The following is a 22,730-nucleotide window of genomic DNA, read 5'->3' on the forward strand; positions in this document are numbered from 1 at the left end:
GAGCCACTGGGAAGTTAAGTAGGCCAGGGTGTCACAGGGAGAAGAACAGTCTCTATAATTAAATTCCCACAGTAAGTACAGGATTTCCAAGGCTTGAAATTAGTTTTCCAAGGCTTCTACTCAGTTAAATTGCTTTCCCCCCCATTTCCTCCTTTTTCTTTTCTCTTCTGAGCATGTCTTCATGAAGAGGCAAAGCATGTTCTGTACACCATTGTGTCCATGTAGGCCAAGGTGCGGCGACATGTAGTGGGCGACATGTAGTGGCGACATGTAGTGGGCGACATGTAGTGGCGACATGTAGTGGCCGACTGTAGTGGGCGACATGTAGTGGCCGACTGTAGTGGGCGACATGTAGAGGGCGACATGTAGTGGCGACATGTAGTGGGCGACATGTAGTGGCGACATGTAGTGGGCGACTGTAGTGGGCGACATGTAGTGGCGACTATAGTGGGCGACTGTAGTGGGTGACATGTAGTGGCGACATGTAGTGGCGACTGTAGTAGCGACATGTAGTGGGCGACATGTAGTGGCGACATGTAGTAGCGACATGTAGTGGGCGACATGTAGTGGCGACATGTAGTAGCGACATGTAGTGGGCGACATGTAGTGGCGACATGTAGTAGCGACATGTAGTGGGCGACATGTAGTAGCGACATGTAGTGGGCGACATGTAGTGGCGACATGTAGTAGCGACATGTAGTGGGCGACATGTAGTAGCAACATGTAGTGGGCGACATGTAGTGGCGACATGTAGTGGGCGACATGTAGTGGCGACATGTAGTGGCGACATGTAGTGGCCTCACACACAAACCTCACCATGGAGGACAAAAAAGTGTTGATTGAGCCATGTTCACAAATAAATGCCGACATTGCATAATCAAACTCTATCAAACAGCCCTACCACCCCATGGGAGCCCATCACACTCATCACAGCCCACAGGCATCAGTCTAACCTATAATGCAATAAAATAGCTAGATCATATCCTTGCAAAATATATTTAAAAGTCTATCCCTTAAGAAGTACTGATTGTAACCGGAGCAATTCACAGGAAAGCCCCACCACAGAGCCCTGAGCGGGCACAGTTATGAATGATGGTCTTCTGTTGTGTTATCATGCCTTTCCTTCCAGTCCTGGCTTAGGTTAACTCTGAGCACAGGGCCCTGAGCGGGTTAGTCGGACTGTTGTCTCATTGCTACTATGCACGTTGGACAAGGGCAAATCCTCACATTCTTATGGATCTTTCCTATGGATCTTTCTACAAGTGACGTCTGAAAGGTCTTTACTGTACCTGGTAGGGTTTGTTCGATAAATCAAAGCTCTTGATCTGGTGAGTCATTGTAGTGTAAACTAAAGAGATCTTTATCTGTGTGGGGTCTTATCCTTGGGGAATCTTGTACCATGCAAGTCATCCAACTCTGTTGACTGTTGTTTTACCTATCAAGGCTTAAAAAATGAGTAAGAGGAACATCGACTCACCTGGTGGGATCTTTGGTCTCGGAGAGGATCTCCAGCAGCTCGTCGTTGGACAGGAAGAAGAATCGTGGGAAGAAAAGGCGCTTCCTTTCCAGGTACGTGTTGAGGCCCTTCAAGATCATATCCAGGAACTCGTTGGATTTCCTCAGCTTCTCCACCATCTTCTCGATGGCCACCACGGCCAGCACATGCTTGTCCTGTCAGAATAAGAAAAGTTAAATTAGTAGCAGAAAAATATAAATTGCATATTATTTTTGTTCAAAAAATACAATGGACATGCCGATCAAACCATCTTTTAACATGGGTGATCATGCACAAAAGCATTCCTGTGATAAAATATATAATTAGAGCAACCAGGATTTTTTTCAAGCTTTTAGGAAACGCCTAATTTGAAGGATAGTTTGTTTTGTGCTGATATCAATGGCCTTGAGTCTCAATAATAGTTACTTTAAGTCATCCCCTTTCACAGCTACATATTTTAGTATAATTCCAAACATTAGGATCGGTGTTCCAGGGGAGGCTGAAATCCTGCTATAAACTGGAGCTTCTCCTGGGGCCTGTGGTGCAGAACAAGCCTGATCTCATCTGAGCTAATTCAACAAGTTGCCTCTGGACATCCTAGAAAGGCCCAGCGTCGATCTAATCTTGAAGGCTGGACAGCAGAATGCAGAAGCACGCTCTCATGGAGCGGCACTGGAAGGGAAGGCATGAATGATAACACAACAGAAGACCATCATTCATAACTACACACACAATTAGACACTAACAAGGCTTTCCATCTTATCACTGAACTCTTCTCTCCACACTGGGAGGTTTGACATGTATCTGATGGGCCCATAACAGAGAAGAAAAATGTGTCATCTATTCTGGTCTATACTTTTATGTAATCAAGATTGAAAAAGTATTGCAAGTCTGAATCCAAATGATGTGTTATCTATCTGTGGTAACTAATCTACAGTATTGAAAAGTTTGTAGACTGCTTGCTGTGCAGAAACAGACTGCCTTTAGGTAATCTCATCTACCCAGGAGTTGTTAGTAACTGCAGCTAACTCACTTTCAAGTCCTTACATGGCTTTGACTTGTTTTTGTCAAATTCAGGGTGTGTGTCAAAGTGTTTAGGTCAGTCACTATGGAAGACAAACTCTCAGATCTTGAACTGGGACCAGAATGATAATAACCATTAACACCAGGTGTTCCTACCTTCTGCCTAGCTACATAGTGGGCTGTGTGGACCCCTCACAGTATCACAGACAGAGATAATAATGGCTTTTTCCCCTTTCCTGATTGCTATTGATTTCTTATTACCTGTGCAGACTGAAGCCGAGGCACAGGCTGGAAATTGAACTTTAACAACGGCTTTCATGCTAAAATAGAGGCCTTTCTTTCTAGGAGACTCTAAAAGCAAGTAAGAGGAGCGAGGTAATCAGAAACCTTTTCTCGTTAAGCCCTCTTTAAATCTTCTATTGTAACCATGAAAATTTGTCATTTGACCATGCTAAGGGGTGACAGAAGAGACTGAATTTTGAGGGAATAAATCCCTTTTTATAGGATTTTATGGCTGATAGCAGCCATGCTCCAGACTTGTAACTATGGGAAACTGTAACCATGTCACTGGTATAAAAAAGGAATCAGATCATCTACATCATTTGGTGAGGAAATACAACGATGGGCTGAACTAATGAGTTTGAATGGAGCAATTGTGCAAATGACCTGAGCTCTTTCAGGTCGGGTGGATGAGCATAAAGCTACGCATGCAAAAGTGATGAAGGGACATTGAGCTTTTCAGAATCACATGAAATGTGATTTCAGCTCATCTCTTGGTACAATATGATGAGGTTTTAGTTGAATGGATCACAGTGGTGTATAAATAAGGCCATAATAGTATGTAACTTCATCAGGTGGAATACTTGACCCAGATTTAGTGAAAGAGTGGACCTTAAACACCCATGTGCACACACACAGACTAAATGTACTTCAGTATTGTTCTGCTCCGACAAAAGGCCTGCAACAGTGTGAGAGGGTTGTCACAGTCAGACACACTCTCCTCCTGGGTCAGACACACTGACAGCTCAGTAAGGATTTCTCCTGGTTCAACACTCCACTCCTACGAGTTCATATTGTGTGTATGTGTTGTGGAGCTGTGTTACTTGTGTTTGCTATTGTATGTTGTGTATATGTGTTATGTGTGTTGTGTACGTGTATGTCTAGCATACTTGTACATACACATCTCAGTGCATTCTTTCACACACCAGTGTGATGGCAGAAACCCACTGACTCCCAGTGAGGGTGTTCTGGCTGTGCCAGGGCTGCCATGAGGATGAGTCTCTTCCATTCATTTGAGTTTTTATCTACCATTTTGTCCACAAGAGAGGGTAACTGATACACTTGAGTGGAGAGTAAATACTGGCGAAGAAAGCAGGTGTGCTGATTGATCTGAGAAGCTGTAGAGTCTACAGTGTAGACCTTCAGCAGCCCCTAGTGGCTGCTGCCGCTCAGAAGCATGTTCAGCATATTGGGGTATGTACTGTATAAGGAGAAGCATCTACTGGTGATAATGGGGTATGTACTGTATAAGAAGAAGCATCTACTGGTGATAATGGGGTATGTACTGTATAAGAAGAAGCATCTACTGGTGATAATGGGGTATGTACTGTATAAGGAGAAGCATCTACTGGTGATAATGGAGCCTACTTGATTTTGACTACTAAAAATGTATTATTTGATTAATTGGTTGGCTTATTAGTTTGCTGCTATACTGAAACAGCAACAAAAGGAAACAACAAAATAAACAACCATCACTAAGAAGCCAATTTGCTGTTGCATAACAATTGTACTGTGCTTTATCAAGCAAAATAGCCCTTTCTCATAGCTGCACTGTAAAAAAAAACTGGAACAATCTGGCAGCTAGGACGCCAGATTAAACCCATTAAATTCAGTCAGGTGTCTGAGCGGTTGGCTGAGCGGTTAGAGAATCGGGCTAGTAACCAGAAGTCGCTGGTTCGATTCCTGGCCATGCGACATGACGTTGTGTCCTTGGGCAAGGCACTTCACCCTACTTGCCTCGGGGGAATGTCCCTGTACTTACTGTAAGTCGCTCTGGATAAGAGCGTCTGCTAAATGACTAAATGTAAATTGCAGTAAAAATATATATTAACATTAATTAACCGTAAAATAATTGTAATTTTCCTGAAACAAATTTACAAGATATATCTGTAATATTACATTACAGGCTGTTCTTTCCCTGTAAATATGACTTTTATTAATTGAACTTCTCTGTAAAAAACAGCATTTCTAATTTTAAATGTGTATTATTATCCTGAATGAACCAGATTTGCGGGGGGGAAAACGATTTGTAATTGTACAAACATATATACGTTGTGCATGTTCCCATTATAAACCCACGTTATGACACGTTCCAGTACCAAATTTACAAGATATATCTGTAATATTACATTACATGCTGTTCTTTACCGGTAAATCATACTTTAATCAATTAAACTTCAATGTAAAAATACAGCATTTTCAATTAATACAAATATTAAATAAATCCAAAACAATATATCACGATTGAACGTGTTCATCCAAAACATGTTGTGTGCACAACATACAGCAGTATCCAGATATTTACAACTGTAGCGCTGGCTAGTTGTATGAATTGGCGAAGAGTATTGCTTGCCGCATGTCTGTCTAATTGGACAGGTTAGATTGCCATCTAACTGGACAACATTCACACTCAGGGTGAACACTTAATTTATCCAAACTACAGACCATCACATTACACATATCAAAACAGAACGAACACAACAACAAAACTCCAAACAATGCTTATCTAACTAAGCTTATACCATTAACTCTGTAGCTTTTCAGCTTGCCGCGGGGCATTCTGGGTAACAGGAGCGTTGCCAATACACAACTATCTAATCAACTTTCCTTCGTCCTACTCTTGAGTCTTTACATGTATTCATTTAGCAGACGCTTTTATCCAAAGCGACTTCCAAGAGAGAGCTTTACTAAAAGTGCATTGGTCAATGATCATAAACAACGAGATAGCCCCAAAAAGGCTTTTGCAGGCTTTTGTAGTCTTTGATATTGACTGGTGCATGCTGGGATTGCATGACGTCAACTACCCGAGCTCAGTTCACAATTCAAGGTTACTATGTCTAAACCAAAAATTATGTTATTAAGAAGTTATTTGTCCGTGGGATGAAAGTAAATATCTGCAAAATAACTGTTAAACTAGCTAGTTTTGAAATTATGTGTTTTAACAAAACATTTTGGTGAAAATGTTATTAATATTTGTAAAAAAAAATACATTTAGTGTATTTTTAAGTAATAACATTTGGCTGTAATTTTTATGTAAAAATATAAATGTACAGTTTGCCATTGTCTTTCTATCTGTATTTCCTGTAATTCAGAAATACAGAAAAAAACACGTATAATTTACAGAAAAAGTCCGGTAATTTCTTATTTATTTTTTACAGTGTGATGTGATTATTGCTGATTTGACAAATAGCAACGTCACATGTGGTCTCCTGGTGAGGAAACAGATTCGTCTGACCTTGTGACTTTCCCTCCTTGTTGTAGAAAACATTTGTGCACTATACGAAACACATGAGGAGACACACCCTTTACCTATAACCAGGCCCAAACGTAATACGCAGGCACAGAATTCCAACGAAAACCCGCACATTTTAAATCGAACTCATTGGTCTGAGGCAAAATGTAAATAAACTTCTAAACTCATATTACGTCTATTATTAAAACGTTAGCCAAAAATGCTAAGAATTGAAAGGAAACACTTTTCAGGCGATCTTTATGAGGATGGATTAATACTTTTTAGCAAAATCTGTCAACATTCAATCGACCATATTCGGCGTCAAACTGTTGTGGAACATCTTCAGTCGCTCTGACATAAGAACAGGAAGGCTAGCGGAATTCCGCAGATTTTCTGTGTATTACATATGGGCCTGCGCATAACCCCACACCGTACACAAACACACTCATATCACCCACACACCATACCACACAAATTCACCCCCAGACACACATTCACCAACACTCCAACGTCACCCATACCCCCACACACACAAACTCACACACACAGCTTCACAGCACACAGGAGCAACACTAACACACAGACAGTGAGACTGTAGCTGTTTTCCTTGTGACCCCACACAGCATCTTCCTTCCAGACAAAATCCATAATTTATATTTGATGGTGCATTCAGCCAGAGTTTGTGAAGGATGCTGCCTGATATTGATGTGTCTCATTGCAGGTCTAATGAGGACGCCAATTACCCTTTAGAGATTCTCTAGGGGTGCTGGTGTGGCCGTGTTAGTGTGTGTGTTTGTCTGTGTGTGTGTGTGTGTGTGTGTGTGTGTGTGTGTGTGTGTGTTAAGGCACCTGCAGGGACTGGTTGTTATTAAAACATAAGGTTTGCCATAATAACTAGTCTGGCAACTCATCCATCAAAGAATTCCAGTCTGGGTTGGACAGCTCCGACCCAAACAAGGACGACCTAGAACACACATGTACACACACACACACTAATGCACATATACACAAACACACACACTAATGCACATGTACACAAACACACACACTAATGCACATGTAAACACACAGAGACACTAATGCACATGTACACACACACACACACTAACATGGTCACACCACCAGAAGACAAATAGACTTCACACGCCTCCTTGCATTTAAACGCCTCTTTTTGACAGTGTATGCTGGACAAATGGTCATACAACCTTCTAATGACATGCAAGCAATCAAAAAAAATCATCACACAGTTTTGCATGTGTGTGCGTGTGTGTTACCAGGGAGACATGCTTCATGGTGTCTCGCCAAGTCTTGTCGACGGCGGTGAAGCGCCGGCCCTCCTCGGGCATCTGGGCCATGATGTCTGGGGAGCTGAAGATGGGCTCCAGGTACAGCCAGGTGGACTGCACCTTCAGCCACTCGTCCAGGATCTCCTGCAGCAGCAGCAGGGTGCCCTCCCACTCCCTGCCAGCACCAAGCACACACAGGGCTTCAAATTGCGACCATTTTGGTCACATATGCTCCCAAAATCTTATCTGTGTAACCTCTAAATATATTTGGCAGCATTTGTGCAAATAATCCTTATGGTGCGACTTGTTTTAATTTATTTACAAAACGCTTGCTATTAGCCTACTGCACAGTATGTGCCTGCTGTGAGCATATACAGTGACCGGCCTACCGTTCTATCCAACGTTATATAACCAGTTAAACTTCATCCTTAAGTTAATTTCGAGCCTTGACACAGGAGAGGGCCTCAAATATCACACACACTGGGGGATTTAGCTTCCCTTGTTCACTAGTGGAACCTTCTTTTGGGACTAACGATGTATCAAATGCTTCTTCCTTTTCTATTCTTGAGGTGGGGACACCTGGATGACTATCTACTGGAATACAACATCACATCCATGTGTGTGTGTTCCTCTTTTGTTCTGCTCTGACACTGCAAGTCTATCTAATGAGTCACGGGTGTATAGAATGGCAGGCGTTCTGTACAGTAGATTTGAGAGTTCATATCCCCTTACCGTATCTCCAGCTCGAAGGGCTTGATGAACGGTGATCCTCTCATTGTTTGGGTCTTCACGATGTGGTCGTCAAGCAATGTCTGGACCTCCTCCACGGAGGACAGGATGCAGGTGCCAGTCTCCCTGTAGGGCAGAAGACTGAACTCCATGTCTCCCCACTCCTGGATCATCTTCTCCAGGGCCTTCTCTAGGGAGTGCTCCTTGCTGGCTGCCTCGCTGATGCCCTCCAGCTTGCCCAGGTGGGCTTCCAGGTTCATGGGCAGGAAGCGAGCCACGCAGGCCTCCTCAGTCGAGCGCAGAGGGAAGCCCACCGCCACCGACATGGCGTCCCAGTGGCGGTCGCGGAGTCCAGGGTTACACAGCACCTGGGGGGGGCAGGGGATGTAGGGTTACACAGCACCTGGGGGGGAGGGTTACATAGCACCTGTGGGAGGGGGGGGGGGGGGGGTTACACAGCACCTGGGGGGGGAGGAGGGGGAAGGTTACACAGTACCTGGCGGGGAGGATTACACAGCACCTGGGGGGGAGGATTACACAGCACCTGGGGGGGGGGGGGTTACACAGCACCTGGGGGGGGGGGGTTACACAGCACCTGGGGGGGAGGATTACACAGCACCTGGGGGGGGGGGGGTTACACAGCACCTGGGGGGGGGGGGGGGAGTTACACAGCACTTGGGGGGGAGGATTACACAGCACCTGGGGGGGAGGATTACACAGCACCTGGGGGGGGGGGTTACACAGCACCTGGGGGGGGGGGGGGGAGTTACACAGCACCTGGGGGGGAGGATTACACAGCACCTGGGGGGGGGGGTTCCACAGCACCTGGGGGGGGGGGGGGAGTTACACAGCACCTGGGGGGGGGGTTCCACAGCACCTGGGGGGGGGGGGGTTACACAGCACCTGGGGGGGCGGGGTAGCAGTAATAGCAATATGGATTTTCAGTATGGATTTTTATGATGAGTACTGCAGGGCTTGAAATTGCTAGCATTTTGGTTGCATATGCTACCGAAATTGTGTCTGTGCGAGCTCAAAATATATTTGGGAGCAGGGCTCGAAATTGGGACCTGCCAAGCGCCAATGGCGTGTAGATTTTTGGGCTGCCGACGAAATTGTATCCGATGCTCCGCCATTTGGCAAGTGAAATTGCGGAGTACAGCTCCCGACTTCCGCGCCCGTTGTGGTTAAAACAGTTGTGCGTGCATCTAGGTGGCAGAAAACCGGGAAGATAGCCTTTATAACAGCTAGAGAATGACACGGATAATACAAATAGTTAGATTTCAAAAGACAAATGCTGTCGTCCTCGACCTTTTTTAAGAGAGAAAGAATTCCCCATTGATCTGTCACATCAGAATTTTGTTTTGGGTCACGAAAGTCTTGACATTTGAGTGAGAATGTCGCCCGGTAGATCGCATTAGGCGGCAGCCATGTCTTCACGTTATGTCACAAAGTTCATAATTTTACAGTTTTACAGTCAATTCTACACCTAAAAAGTCGAACAGGGCAGCTTTCAAGAGATATGGGAATTCTGCTTTTATCCAGCTGGTCCGAGTATTTTTGTGATTTGTGTAAAACTGGCAATCTGAGTGAGACTGCGTCCCCGTTACACTGTTTAGACGTCGTTAGCCTCAGTCAGACTCGGGTTGCTCACTGGCAGTGTGCACAATGTTGTATTTCACTCCATTCTACACTATAAACGTCAGGGAGGCTGCCTTTTGTAGATACAAGCCTGCTGAAGATAGCCAGCATCTCTGATTTCTTTAACCGAGCATGTTTCATTCGTCATTTGCCTGAGAAAGCGACCTCCGTTAGCCAGGCTAGTTTTGCCCGATCACTTGGTCAGGCTATTTAAAGGTATCGGGGTCAAGTGACTTTTGTGCATGGAGAAATGAAACGTAAATGTACGTGTTCAAAAAGTTAATGTCAAGCCCTGAAATCCAGTGGCCAGAGATATATGATGACCTGATCGACACGAGTAGTAGGCCCCTGGAACCCCCTGAATTAATACATTATTTCAAAAAGTAAAATTCTTTGATTTTGTTTAATCCATTCTGATAGGGATTTACAATTATATTAAAATCATAGGTAAAGGTTGTTTATGTCAAACTATTTCAGAGTACGTCTGAAATGGCAGGTTTAATTTTGGCCGGTAAAATATTATATGGCTGGAATATTATATGGAATATTATTGGCTGGTAACTTTTTTCATCTACCAGCCATTTTGGCTGGTAAGCCAAAAAGTTAATTTCGAGCCCTGTTTGGGAGCATTTGTGCAAGTGCAAATAATCAGCGGGACAAGTTTTCCCTTTCTTTTCAGCATCAGCAATACAAGGTGTTGCAGTGACAGCGTGTGAAATGGTTGAGTGTCACGACGAATGTGTGAGACTTGAGAGCCCTGAATTCATCGTAATCTTTACGTTCTAAACTTTAATGCAGATTTTTGATTGGTTAATATTATCCATCATTTACATTTTACATTTACATTTAGTCATTTAGCAGACGCTCTTATCCAGAGCGACTTACAGTAAGTCCAGGGACATTCCCCCTGAGGCAAGTAGGGTGAAGTGCCTTGCCCAAGGACACAACGTCATTTTGCACAGCCGGGAATCGAACCGGTAACCTTCAGTTTACTAGCCCGTCTCCCTTACCGCTCAGCCACCTGACTCCCTAGTCATGTGACAGGGAGCATGCAAAATTAATTTATGACAAAGATTTTAGTGGTGGTGCTCCTTAATATTCAGTGGGTGCTCAATTTTTTTTGGAAACTTTTTAAAGTTGGGAGCACCAGTGCCACCTAGTAAAAAGTTTATTTCAATCCCTGTACTGTACCAGTGTGCCTGAGAGGTTATATAGGTACGAATTGATGATCTCCATACAGCGTCTGTCAATGTGCAGAAATACAGGATCTACCACAAGCCCAGGGAATTAACCTGCTTGTCTTTGGTTAATACCAACCTGCACTATAGGAATGTTCTCCTTGAAGGCCTCCACCTCTGCCTTCACCCTGGTGGTGATGTGCAGAGCCTTGGGTGTTTCCTGGAAGCTCTTCTCCAGCTTATAGAGGGCTCTCCAGTAGCTCCCCACATCTCCCTCCACCTTGTCTGGGTTGACGGCGGACAGAGGGCCATGGACCCACTGGTGGTGGTGATTCTGGAAGTCAGCGGCCGTTTCGTAAAGCCGAAGGAAGGGTGTGAGGCGTTCCTGGACCTTCTTCCGGTTGGGGTACTGGGTCATTGGCCAGCCAAACGCCTCCTCTTCCTGGTTAAAGCCCTCGATCTGCGGGTGGAGGAGGGAGGCGTAGAAAAACATTCCAAATATTAATATATATATATAATAGTTCAACTTTTAACCTATTAACTCATTTACTAAACTATTATTTTAGCTTTGAAACTGAGAAACATACAGTAGATACATGAAATGCCACTTTTCAGATTTTGATAAAAAGAGCAAAGTACATCAAACAAGAAGAGATCATGCAACATCACTTTGGCTCTACTGCCCTCTGTCGGCATGCGACCTCATGGTGAGACAGGGGGATTCTCTGAATGTGAATACTGTCATAGAATAGAGACACTCTACTCATATACTACGGGCCCTATTTTAACGATCTGAAACGCAAGTATCAAACGCGAAACGCAAGTAACTTTGTGGGCGGGACTCTGGCTCTGTTGCTATTATACCGGTGGGATAAACGACTCTTGCACCCAACGCAAATCTAAAATAGGTTGGTCTGAAGTAGCTACATTACTCATAGGTGTGGTTTGGGCGTAACATGCAATAAACCAGATCAGATCGTCATCTCACATTCCCTTTAAGAGCAGGCGTGCTTGTTCCATGGTGGATTGCTATTATAATGGCGGATTTGCCTGGCGCACGCCAGGAGCGGTTCACAGCTGAGGAGACCGACGCTCTCGTCAGGGCCGTAAAAGATAGAGAAGTGACATTGTATGGGGATGGGAGAAGAAACCCACGCAAAAACAGGCGTTTAACCGAAGCTAGCCCCGGGAGGACAAGTTAATTTCCTATTTTACCGACGTGCGTCTATGAAGGGAAAAGTCCGCTGTGAGTCGAGTGCAAAATAGGACTGATACATGCGTCGGTGTACAAAGTCAATTGCGCTAAATGCAAGATAGGGCCCTACATATCTCATCTTTCCAGACAATTTGCAGAGAGAAGGTAATAGTCTGTCAAGATTGATTTTCAATTAGCCAGCTCTTCATTTTCTGGATTTTGCCATGCATCCCATATTCAAAAAACTGAATGAAACTAAATTAAACTGAATGACTCCGGTTTAGGAGGACATTCTTCCTGTGGTGTGGTATGGTGAATGGGCCTGTAGATCCTCCCTGCTCTTTTCCTCACCTTCTCCATGGCAACATCCAGCTTGGAGTTGAGGGCCTGGGCCTTTTTCAGGTATTTGCTGAGTTCTGACAGGTCTCCGAAGGTCACAAACTCCTCCACCTGCTTGGCGTAGCTCTCCAGTTCCTCCACAAACCTCTCACAACGCAGCTGCAGGACAAATCATGGAGTTATTTGGTTTCTGTTCTGCCAGACGGCCACAACAGCTCACATCAACAGTTTCTTCCCTTCCGCTGTTGGCCTCTTCAACAAGGCCAAGGGACCACACTGACTCAAATGACTTATTGCTTAAAACACACTGCTTTTGCACTGCACCACAACATGGTATCTTGTACATTTGTATTTTTTGTAATATTTGTATTTTTTTTTTTTTTTTTTGTTTTTTTTTTTTATATTGTAATTTACGGCAACTTATATTTATCCCACTTAGTACTGCTAGTTTATGTACCCTTAGTATAGTTAGTCCACATATTTAAATTTTAGGTATATGTTTATTGTATGCACCTTCCTGCCAAAGCAAATTCCTTGTCTGTGCAAACTTTCATGGCGAATAAATCCCTTTCTGATTCTGATTCTGATTCTGAATTACGTCTGAAATCAACTAAGAAGCCCTGTTCAGACTGAAAGATTTGATGGAAAACCTGGTTTAAAGTGGGCTAACAAGGTCAGCTAAAACCTTTCTTTTTACAGCTGTCCTGGTCATCCTGAGTTCCAGGACATACAGGGTTCCTGGTCATCCTCCCACCCCTCCCAGGACATACAGGGTTCCTGGTCATCCTCCCACCCCTCCCAGGACATACAGGTGTCCTGGTCATCCCCCCACCCCTCCCAGGACATCTCTCTCGGACCTTGAGGCCTCCCTGGTACTGCTCCTCCTTCTGCTTGGTGATCTGTCGGTGCTCCTCCAGGATGGAGGGCATGCGGGTGTGCCACTGGAAGGTCTGCCTGTTCAGACGCATGTCCACAGCCGAGAAGGTCACATAGTCCACTAGGAAGCACAGGCGTGTCTTGGAGTCTGACAGCTTCTTCTCCAGCAAGGACATCTCTTGGGCCTGCACCACATCCACGTACGTCTGAATGGAAGAAGGGAAGAAAGGAGCATGGATTCATGAGACCTCTGATGCCATGCTAATATGGTTCATCTCTACCATTTAATGTAATAAGAATAATAATTTAGCACACGCTTCTATCCTAACCCTACCCCGACATACAGTACAAGGGGTGTTTTGAACCTGCAACCTCTTCATCTGCAGTCAAGTGCATTAACCACTGAGCTATACTTTGCCCAAACTGTTTACCTGATATCTACTCCAAACACAGAACCAGAACAGGTTGTTCTGGTCAAAATAGCTCTTCCTTTCAACTCCTATGAAGTATTATACAGTAAGTGGAATCATTTTGTGTCTAATCATCATAGAATACAACAATGTACCTCAGTCTGAGGACAAGGGATGAAAAGTCCAAGTTTCCAAACTAATATCAAGTAAATAACTACACCATAAAGAAACACAGTGCTTGACGCCACTAAAAAGCTTTGCCCCAGAGACAGAAGGAACAAGAACCAAACAGCACCTACATAAACTCATGAGGCCCTCGGACACTCTCCCACAGCTCACAGGCCCTAGGACTAGGGCTGCAACGATTAGTCGACATTATCGACAACGTCGACAATTAAAAAAAATCTACAAATATTTCTGTTGTCGACAAATCGTTTGATCTCATAGGACCAATCTTAAGTGCCTGCAATAACGTGATTTGACCAGTGTGGCGCTGTAGCGCTAGACTAATGCAGCCCTCCCGTATGTTATCCACTAGAAGAAAACAGCGCTAAAATGTCAGCGTGGGGCAGAACAAGTCGCGTCACAAAAAATACTGTCATCTGTAATGCGTGCAGGGCGGAACTTGCTTTCCATGGGAGCACAACGCGCATGCTGGAACATTTAAAAAAGAAACATCCCCGGCAGGAGAGGAGATGAAACGGTGAGAAGTGAGTGTGCTCCAGCTGGAACTAAGCAAGATGGCCAGTTAAGCTTAATTTATACTTAGGTCGCAGACACTTTTGAAATGGTCGCCGACGGTTAAAAGTGTCGACCGAGACGTCATTTCTGTCGGCGACCTTTTCAAAAGTGTCTGCGACCTAAGTATAAATTGGGCTTTAGAAGTGTCGCCTACCAGGAGAAATTTCTACTGGCGCGGATGTCGTCACATAGTGAAAAATTAAAATGGTCAGTTTCTCCGATTGATCACCTAGGCTACAAAGCGTTAACAATGTAACCATAGCTATGAATGTAACGGTAAAATGATTCTGTTTACGTCACGCGAACCTTGAGCACAGGCGACTGTTTGCCGAAGTATAAATGCAGCTGCCTGAGCAACACTTTTTTTTTTTCGGCGGCGACCATTTCAAAAGGGCTATATAAATTGGGCTTTAGCGACACAAGTTGATAAAAACGCATTAAGCAGTATTTCACGCATACTAACACCTTAGCAACATGTCCACAGACAGCAGTTTTACATGCATTAAAGACATAAAGCTAAGAATATAAACACATCTCTTAAATTAGGCACCAGCTTTATGTTCAATGAAAAACAGTAAGTAATTGCACAAAAAGAGATTGGCCTGTTCAGTTGGCTCAAAATGCAATACAAATATTTTTTTTCAAAAGCTGAAGTGATTTCTTGGTTTTATTTGTTAGAATAAGTATAACTCAATGTTTTAACAAATTGCAAAAGCTGAATAATCATTCAAAGCCTATTGATTAATCAGTGAAAACATAAATGATTAGTCGACTAATCGTTCTAATAATCGTTAGATTAGTTGATTATCAAAATAATCGTTTGTTACAGCCCTACCTAGGACACTCCCCCACAGCTCACAGGGGACTCATAAAGAACATCAAATTAATGACGAGCCTGTCAGTTCTCCAGATCTTTCATCAAGGAACATAAAGCCCTGGCAGCCATGACAGTTACCTTCAGCTCCATCAGCTGCTGGGTGTTGCTGGGCGTGCTCAGTAATTTCTCTGCAATCTTCTCAAATTCATCACAGAGCCTGAGAGTCAAAGCACATTCCAGTTAATGTTACAAGCTGCAGTGTACGAGTTTGGCTTGAGTAAATGATACTGCACTACAGGGACCACAGCATGAGGATTGAGAAGGTGAATGGAGAAGCAATGGAGCCGATAGCATTTTAAATAAGAGGGGTGAGTGGTCCATTTTCTTCATGGAACATTTGTTTTGAGTTTCAAGATTCCTATTGGGAGACAGTGGATAGTTTCCCTGTAGTGAACAAGTTGTTGAAGAAACAGGGTGTGTTCTGCACCAAAACATATTTTCTTGCTTGTGGGGAACAAATAGTTTGGTTTTGCAAATCTGAGAAGAAGTGGGAGTATGTAAATGTTCTTCAGGATGGTACCTACTTCTGGTTGAACACCTGATGGTCTTGTAACATGCGGGCGATGAGTTTCTGGCACAGTCCCTCTGCACGCTTCACAAGGGCTCTCACCAGCTCGTGGGAGTGGACCTCAAACATGCCCAGACGTACCACCTGCAGGAACCATGCAGCTAAGGAGGCAGGCACTGGGCTGGCTTCAGCCAGACCTGCACCATCAGCTACGGTGACTTGAACCTTTCTTTTTTAGGAAGGCTTTTGAAACACACAAGCTGGCACAATCGACATTTTCTGCTTAAACAAGCTGATTTAGCCCTTAAAAATGTAGCCCTTAAATTGTCTTGGAGGATGGAGGCTGCCAAACTAACATCATGAACACCGTACATGAGCTATACTCTGGGAGAGGTAACAAGTAATAAAGATAAAGTCAAGCTTGTTTCTCAAATATAGTACAGTTCATACTATACTCACATACAGTAATAGTATATGTGTGGCCGAAGGCACACAAGGTGCTGCTTATCCTCTGGTATTATAATGTAAGCTGTGTCCCTCTGGTACCTTGCTAGAGTCGTACTGGATCTCGTCTGCTAGCTGCTGGTAGCGCGTCACCTCCACCATTATCTCCTGGAAGGAGTGCTGCTCACGGAGGAACTGCTCCACGTCCTCCAGGGCCTGCTGGGACACTAGCGAGGCATACCTGTCGTACAGACGCACATGCTCCCTGGGACCGGCGCTCTCCGAGTGGACCACCCTTCTCACCTCCTCCTGCTGGGCCTCCAGGATCTCCGCCAGGACCACAGGCCTCAGGCTGCCCCCGCACTGGCCGCCCGGCTGACAGGGAAACAGGAAACACCAGCCATAACCATCACCAGCCATAACCATCACCAGTCATAACCATAAACAATCATAACCATCACCAGTCATAACCATCACCAGCCATAACCATCACCAGCCATAACCATCACCAGTCATAACCATAAACAATCATAACCATCACCAGACATAACCATCACCAGCCATAACCATCACCAGTCATAACCATAAACAATCATAACCATCACCAGCCATAACCATCACCAGTCATAACCATCACCAGTCATAACCATAAACAATCATAACCATCACCAGTCATAACCATAAACAATCATAACCATCACCAGTCATAACCATCATCAGTCATAACCATGACTCTTGTAGTTACCCATTCAGAGTAGAGCTTGGTCTCCACACGAGGCACCAGGCTGACAGACTTCAGCATCATGTCGTACACGTTCAGGAGGATGACCTCAAAGTCTTTGAAGTTGGGCTCAAATTGGATGTGGTTCTGGTCCAGGATGAGTCTCAGGACAAAGCCAGGGTGCTCGTGGGCTCGTACTGACAGCTGAAGAAAGGCCATATGGAGCAGTTTAGATATTTTAAATATGCATTTAAAGATTACCTGCAATCTCCACAATAATCTGCCATCTCTGCCTTTACAGTATATGTTATGGTATAGATGCACATGAACCCCACTGTTCAATTCTGTGAGAAAAGCATAAGCAAAAAGGCAAAAAGCATTTTGGTGCTAAAATAGTAATAGTAAAGAGTAATTCTACCGGATTTTGACTAATGAGATGTGTGTAGTCCTGCATAGACTCCAGTGCAAGGCTCTGGAGCTGGGAAGTCATCAGGCCTGCCACACAGTTAAAGAAAGACTGCAGTTTGGCTGCATTGGTGTTGCTGGGCACCATCTTGCGCTTGTTCCCTTGGTAGTAGATATGCTGGACTTCAGGAAACCATCTGTGGAAGACATTTGTTTTCCAGTACAATACAAACAGTGATGGTGTCAAGGTTGAATTTGACCATGTTCAGTACTGGTCAGGAAGGAGTTAACATACTTCTTGAGGAGGATGTCCTTGGCACTCTCGATGTGACGGATAACCAGGTGCTGGAAGACAGAGAGCTCCATAGACTCCTGTGTGTTATGGAACTCCTCCACATCAATGAGGCGCACCTTCCTACAGAAGACAGAATCGTGAAAGTGAACAAATGAGTTCAGTTCTACTGACATGTGAACATAGAGTACAGGTACAATTCCTACTGGACACACAAACCACCACCTAACAGTGTGTAGTAGTTATTTTAGGTGAGAGCATACTCACTTGAAAGACACATGCCACAAATCCAGCACCTGCAGCATAGTGGGGTTGATGGAGTGCAGTCCTTCCTTAATGCTCTTCTGAGCATGATGAAAGGACTTATTCCAAGGCTTGGGCACCAACTCCATCCTTAAAGAGGGAGAACGAGGAACGATAAGATGAGGAATCTGGTGAAGTGAAATTTGGAACTTTTGTTTTTCTCTTTTGTTTTGTCTATTGTCTTTGTCTTGTGTATATAGTGAAAGGGCTGCCTGACAGAATATGCTAAAGGATATAATTAGCTGAAGCTTCAGTCTTCACCTTTTAGTTTTCCTTTTACCTTACGGCTTTATTGATATTGATTTATTTGTTTGGGAATTTTTTTTATAAGGAACAAAATAAACCAATACTCCTACTGTTGTTGAACTTACTCTGCTCTGTGAGGAATAGGATCTTTCATGTTCTCCTCATCATTCATCCTTGGGTCTCTGAGCACAAAGTCCACTGCAAGCAAAGAAATGTTTTTAATTTATTCAGTCTCCATCCTTGAAAACCCTACAAACAACCAACTTTTTTGTCTCTCCCAACAAAACATTCTGTCCATCAAGTGATAGACAGTGCATAATGGGAAAAGTCATACTGAGCCACAAAAATTTTGTATGCCTAGAAGCCAACTGCAAAAGGCATGTAGTATTGTATATGGAGATGACTGTGTTAAGTGTAAAGGCTGATGGTCCTGAAACGTATTGGGGTCAGATACCGATGGCTTTCTTCACACTCAGCAGGTAGTCCTCCCTCATCTCGTCAGAAAGATGCTCAATGGTTTTCGTCAGCATCTTTAGGTGGGTTGGGACCAGGTCCAGAACATTCTCCAACCAAGAGTCCTCCATAGCCGCCACATGTTCAGTGTCAATCCCATTACGGATGTAATAGTAATATCTCTGATAGGAAAGACAAAAACATTAATGAAATTGTAGATGCTGTATTAGAATAAACCATATTATCAATTTGCTTTAAAATAACAATAATACTGCTGTTCCATTTTTGGTTGCTGTGCCACAACCATGCCCGGTATTATATTACATGAAGTATTTAATGTTCTGTACTGCAGTGGTGTCGGTGCTCTCTAAAATAAGCTTTCAGTATGCCATGCGTGAGAGTGCTATGCAACTTCTAACCGTACATAGCAACAAGAGCTTCTAACAACAAGCACACCAAAACAATAGCCCAAGTGTCTGCCTGCTGTACACCTTGTCTCTAATGATGGCAGCACGGTGGTCTCAGAGCACTGAAGGTCCTTCCTGCCGGCCGCTATCAGACTCAGTACACCCCTGGCTGGCTGCATCCTAGCGACTGAAGCCAGCGGGGGCTGCAAGGGCTAGACGGATCGTTCCACCACAACATATCTGACTCACACCAGTGTTTTACAGCCCCTGAGTACAGTGTTCATTCTAAGACACAAGCCTTTTTCAGAAATGGGCTGGCCTAATACTGTGGGTTATAAAGAGTTTGTTGTGGCGGTTCTCTCACCAGCACATCCTTCTCTGTGGCTGTGGGGGAGCCACAGGTCGGGGGCTGACTGTCCTCTGCAAGGGGTTTACCTTCGGTGGGTTCCTGCTGCCTGCAAGTAGGAAGAAGGGTTAGGCTTGGATGGATGACTGGATGGATGAATAACTGGATGGATGGATGTGTGGTTGATCAAATGGTTGGTTGATATGGCTGGCTGGATGGGTTCATCGGGTGAGTGTGTGTAAAACAGGACTCTAACATGCATACAGGATTATGCTGACGAGGGCACTGCGGAAGTGCTCGCGGTCTTTCTTGGGCAGTGCAGTGCTGCGAGGCTTCTCTGGTAACAGGCCAGCATCTTCCAATCCTCTGCTCTGCCTCTGGCCAAGCTTCTTCCCAGACACACCACCAAGTGTGTCCCCTAGTGAGACCAGGAAGAAACTAATGATTAAAAATGCATATTATTAGTTTATCATGAGAAGCCATTACATTAAGGTTACAACAGTAACCAAAGAAGCTGGTTATGAAATAGCTATCAAATACACTGATGAAAGAAACAATGTGCCTTTTTATGCATTTCTTCACAGCCATACTGTCAAAATTATTTATTCCATGGACGCAGACTATCATGTCTGTCAAAAGGCTTGATAGTTGTAAACAGTCTTCAAGTAACAAATAGCATGCTGATATGGAACTGTGGGATACTCACGAGAGTGTGTTACTTCTGCTCCGAACCCAGCAGCCTTCTCTCTGAGAGGTGACTTCAAAACAAAGGTTGGGACTATCTCCTGCCACTGGGGTTTGGAGCGGGCCTTGATGTGGATTAAGGAAAAATACTTTTTTTTGACACTTACATTGCAAATATACCACCACATGTTCATTAAGTATTTTTTCCCAAAACAACTGAACTCATTTTGAAATTGGCATGTTACTGCCAAATAAGGTGCTGATGTGTCAGACCAAACACTAGTTTACCTGAGGAAGTTGTGGAAGAAGGCGTTTAGGATGTTCAGGGATTTTAGGCATCTTTTTACTGTGGATGGTATTCTAGAGAATACAAAAAGAAGATTGTTGACAACTTAAATTGGTTACTGTAGCCTAGGCCAGCCGTACATATGGACTACTGTAGGTTACAATGTAAATGTAACTTTTATATCATAGGAATTTGTGTTACGTTAATGTCTAGCTTCTGCATGACTGTCTTTAAAGCGTAATGATAGCGAGGGTACAATCCTGTAATGAAAGACATAGCTACATTACCTGAGCCTCCATGTTCAGGAATGTCTGTCCGTATTAGCTATTGCATGTTGTAATTTAAAACGTGAAGAAAAAAAAATTGCTAGCTAGCTAGTCCCTTTCCATTTAATTTTTCCTTGATTTGGCTACTGTACCGGCTAGCTATTCGCACTACTGTAGATTGGTACAGTAGCCTACAGTACCAGTACTGTACCCGTGCTGGTAGCTAGTCTAACGTTCGGAAAATTACAAGTCTAACTCAATTACAATTATCTTCCTCTGCAGATAAGTAGTTTATGCAAATGTTCACGCTTTCAAACTAAGCAGTGAGTTGCCAGTAAAAAAACTACAATATACATCGATTGAATTTGTTTTGATAAGTGTTTCAGCTTTCGAAAGAGACCTGCCGTTGTTAGTGTGGTTGCTAGGCAATAGCAAGCCACCGCTAGGGCGTGCTAGGAGGCACGTGTCTGTGCTATGGAGATAGCTACTCTCTCCATCCTCTCCTCTCATGAAGATAAAGGAGAAGATTACAGGACAAACGAAGTCAGGGGATAACTCACCACATCTTATATTATCACATTAGCAACCTAATGTAATGTCAAATCGATCTGGACAGCCCCTAGAGGTCTGTGACCAATGGGGATTGAGAATGACCTCCCTCCTTAGAAACCTTACAGTAAAAAAATTAAGCAGTCCATCTATCACTTATTGCACATTACCAAAGTCATCTACCAGTCATTTTGTCAATCGTATCTTATCTTAGATCTTATTTTATATTTTCCAATGTATAGTATTATTTAGAATCATTTAGATTGTTGTACTTTTTCAACTTTTATATTTAAGATTCATGTTTATCGTATGCAGCTTCCTGCTACAGAAAAGTCCTTGTTTGTGTGAATTTATATGGTGAATAACGCCAATTCAGATTCAGATTCTAATAATTCCTGGGGATATTGAGGAATTACATAACACTACAGATTAACAGTATTTGCCAAGGTATGCGTTTTTAAAGGTTTTGTTTTTTTTTACCCAAGGGCTAGCTTATTTACTTCCGTTATTTCAACAACGCATGGATAACTTGGATAACTAGGCTACTTTTTGGGTTAGGGTTTTGTGGTCATACCATAGGCGAAGCTCTAGTGTGTTTTTGACAACTACCGCTAGATGACGCAAAAGTAGGGCTGCCCATAGATATATATATAAAGGACAGACCTGTTACGGTCTCTGGCGTTTCTAACAAATACACTTATATTGACTTTAAATTACGTGAAAACTTTGCCGTCAGTCCTGTACGTGACTTTGTTTTTATGAATGAGCTTTAATCGCCATGCAAGTTCACACAAAAAAATGATTTACTATGGCAGGAAGGTGCATACAATAAACATACGGTTCTTAAATATAACAATTTGAGAATGTACAGTAGTCTAAATAAAAAATTCTATACACTATACTATGTAACATATAAAATAACATAAGACAACCAAAAACATCAGCAAACTGCCAGCATGAGAAACATCAGTAATGTGATCCTGACTGACTGACTGACTGACTGACTGACTGGCTGAGTGAGTGAGTGAGTGAGTGAGCGGCTGAAGGTTGTTAAACTGGAAACATGGGTTCTCCAGTTCCTGGAGATATAATGAAGAAGGAAATGTCATCCTCCCTAAGAGTCGTGACTTCAAGATTTATTGAGAAGTGACTTATTTGTGAAGGAATAAGAGTGACTAGATAAGAATATAATGTATTGAAGAAAGCAAGAAGCCAAACGTAAAGAAGTGTCAAACATCACGCGTCTGGTCCTTGTGTTAAGAGGGAACTTGGAGGAAGAAAGTGAAAAGGACAGTATTCCGCATCAGTGGGTGGGTTGAATTCCCTTTACAAGGAGCGGATCTGCTGTACAATAAAAATCGACAAATGAAACTAAGACTGACCTGTAGTAAAACTGAACAAAAAGAGTTAGAATAAGTGTTTCCACAGTGAAGATACAGTTGATAAAATAGAACATTTGAGCAAAATACAAAAAAAAAGTATATAAAATCTAAAAAGGAAAAAAAGAAAAAACCGGAATATC

At 43.4% G+C, this 22,730-nt stretch overlaps 1 protein-coding gene across 1 annotated transcript in view; it reads right to left on the reverse strand.

Moving 5' to 3' along the window:
- The window catches only part of dnah7 (dynein, axonemal, heavy chain 7), an 83,761-nt gene extending 63,069 nt beyond the window's left edge, over positions 1-20,692 (reverse strand). Inside the window, exons 1-20 of the mRNA XM_067261627.1 lie at positions 20,681-20,692; positions 20,396-20,467; positions 20,130-20,232; positions 19,688-19,841; positions 19,442-19,532; positions 18,672-18,852; positions 18,343-18,415; positions 17,936-18,061; positions 17,672-17,791; positions 17,390-17,573; positions 16,996-17,175; positions 16,353-16,625; positions 15,823-15,950; positions 15,377-15,455; positions 13,252-13,476; positions 12,407-12,553; positions 11,000-11,320; positions 8,048-8,412; positions 7,304-7,490; positions 1,478-1,671 (exon numbers count right to left, since the gene is read on the reverse strand). Of these exons, the coding sequence (XP_067117728.1) occupies positions 1,478-1,671; positions 7,304-7,490; positions 8,048-8,412; positions 11,000-11,320; positions 12,407-12,553; positions 13,252-13,476; positions 15,377-15,455; positions 15,823-15,950; positions 16,353-16,625; positions 16,996-17,175; positions 17,390-17,573; positions 17,672-17,791; positions 17,936-18,061; positions 18,343-18,415; positions 18,672-18,852; positions 19,442-19,532; positions 19,688-19,841; positions 20,130-20,232; positions 20,396-20,467; positions 20,681-20,692 (3,215 nt within the window). The remainder of the gene's footprint in view (positions 1-1,477; positions 1,672-7,303; positions 7,491-8,047; positions 8,413-10,999; positions 11,321-12,406; positions 12,554-13,251; positions 13,477-15,376; positions 15,456-15,822; positions 15,951-16,352; positions 16,626-16,995; positions 17,176-17,389; positions 17,574-17,671; positions 17,792-17,935; positions 18,062-18,342; positions 18,416-18,671; positions 18,853-19,441; positions 19,533-19,687; positions 19,842-20,129; positions 20,233-20,395; positions 20,468-20,680) is intronic.
- Positions 20,693-22,730: the final 2,038 nt, after the last annotated feature.

Source organism: Osmerus mordax, chromosome 2 (genome assembly GCF_038355195.1).
Source record: "Osmerus mordax isolate fOsmMor3 chromosome 2, fOsmMor3.pri, whole genome shotgun sequence".
Lineage (NCBI taxonomy): Eukaryota > Metazoa > Chordata > Actinopteri > Osmeriformes > Osmeridae > Osmerus > Osmerus mordax.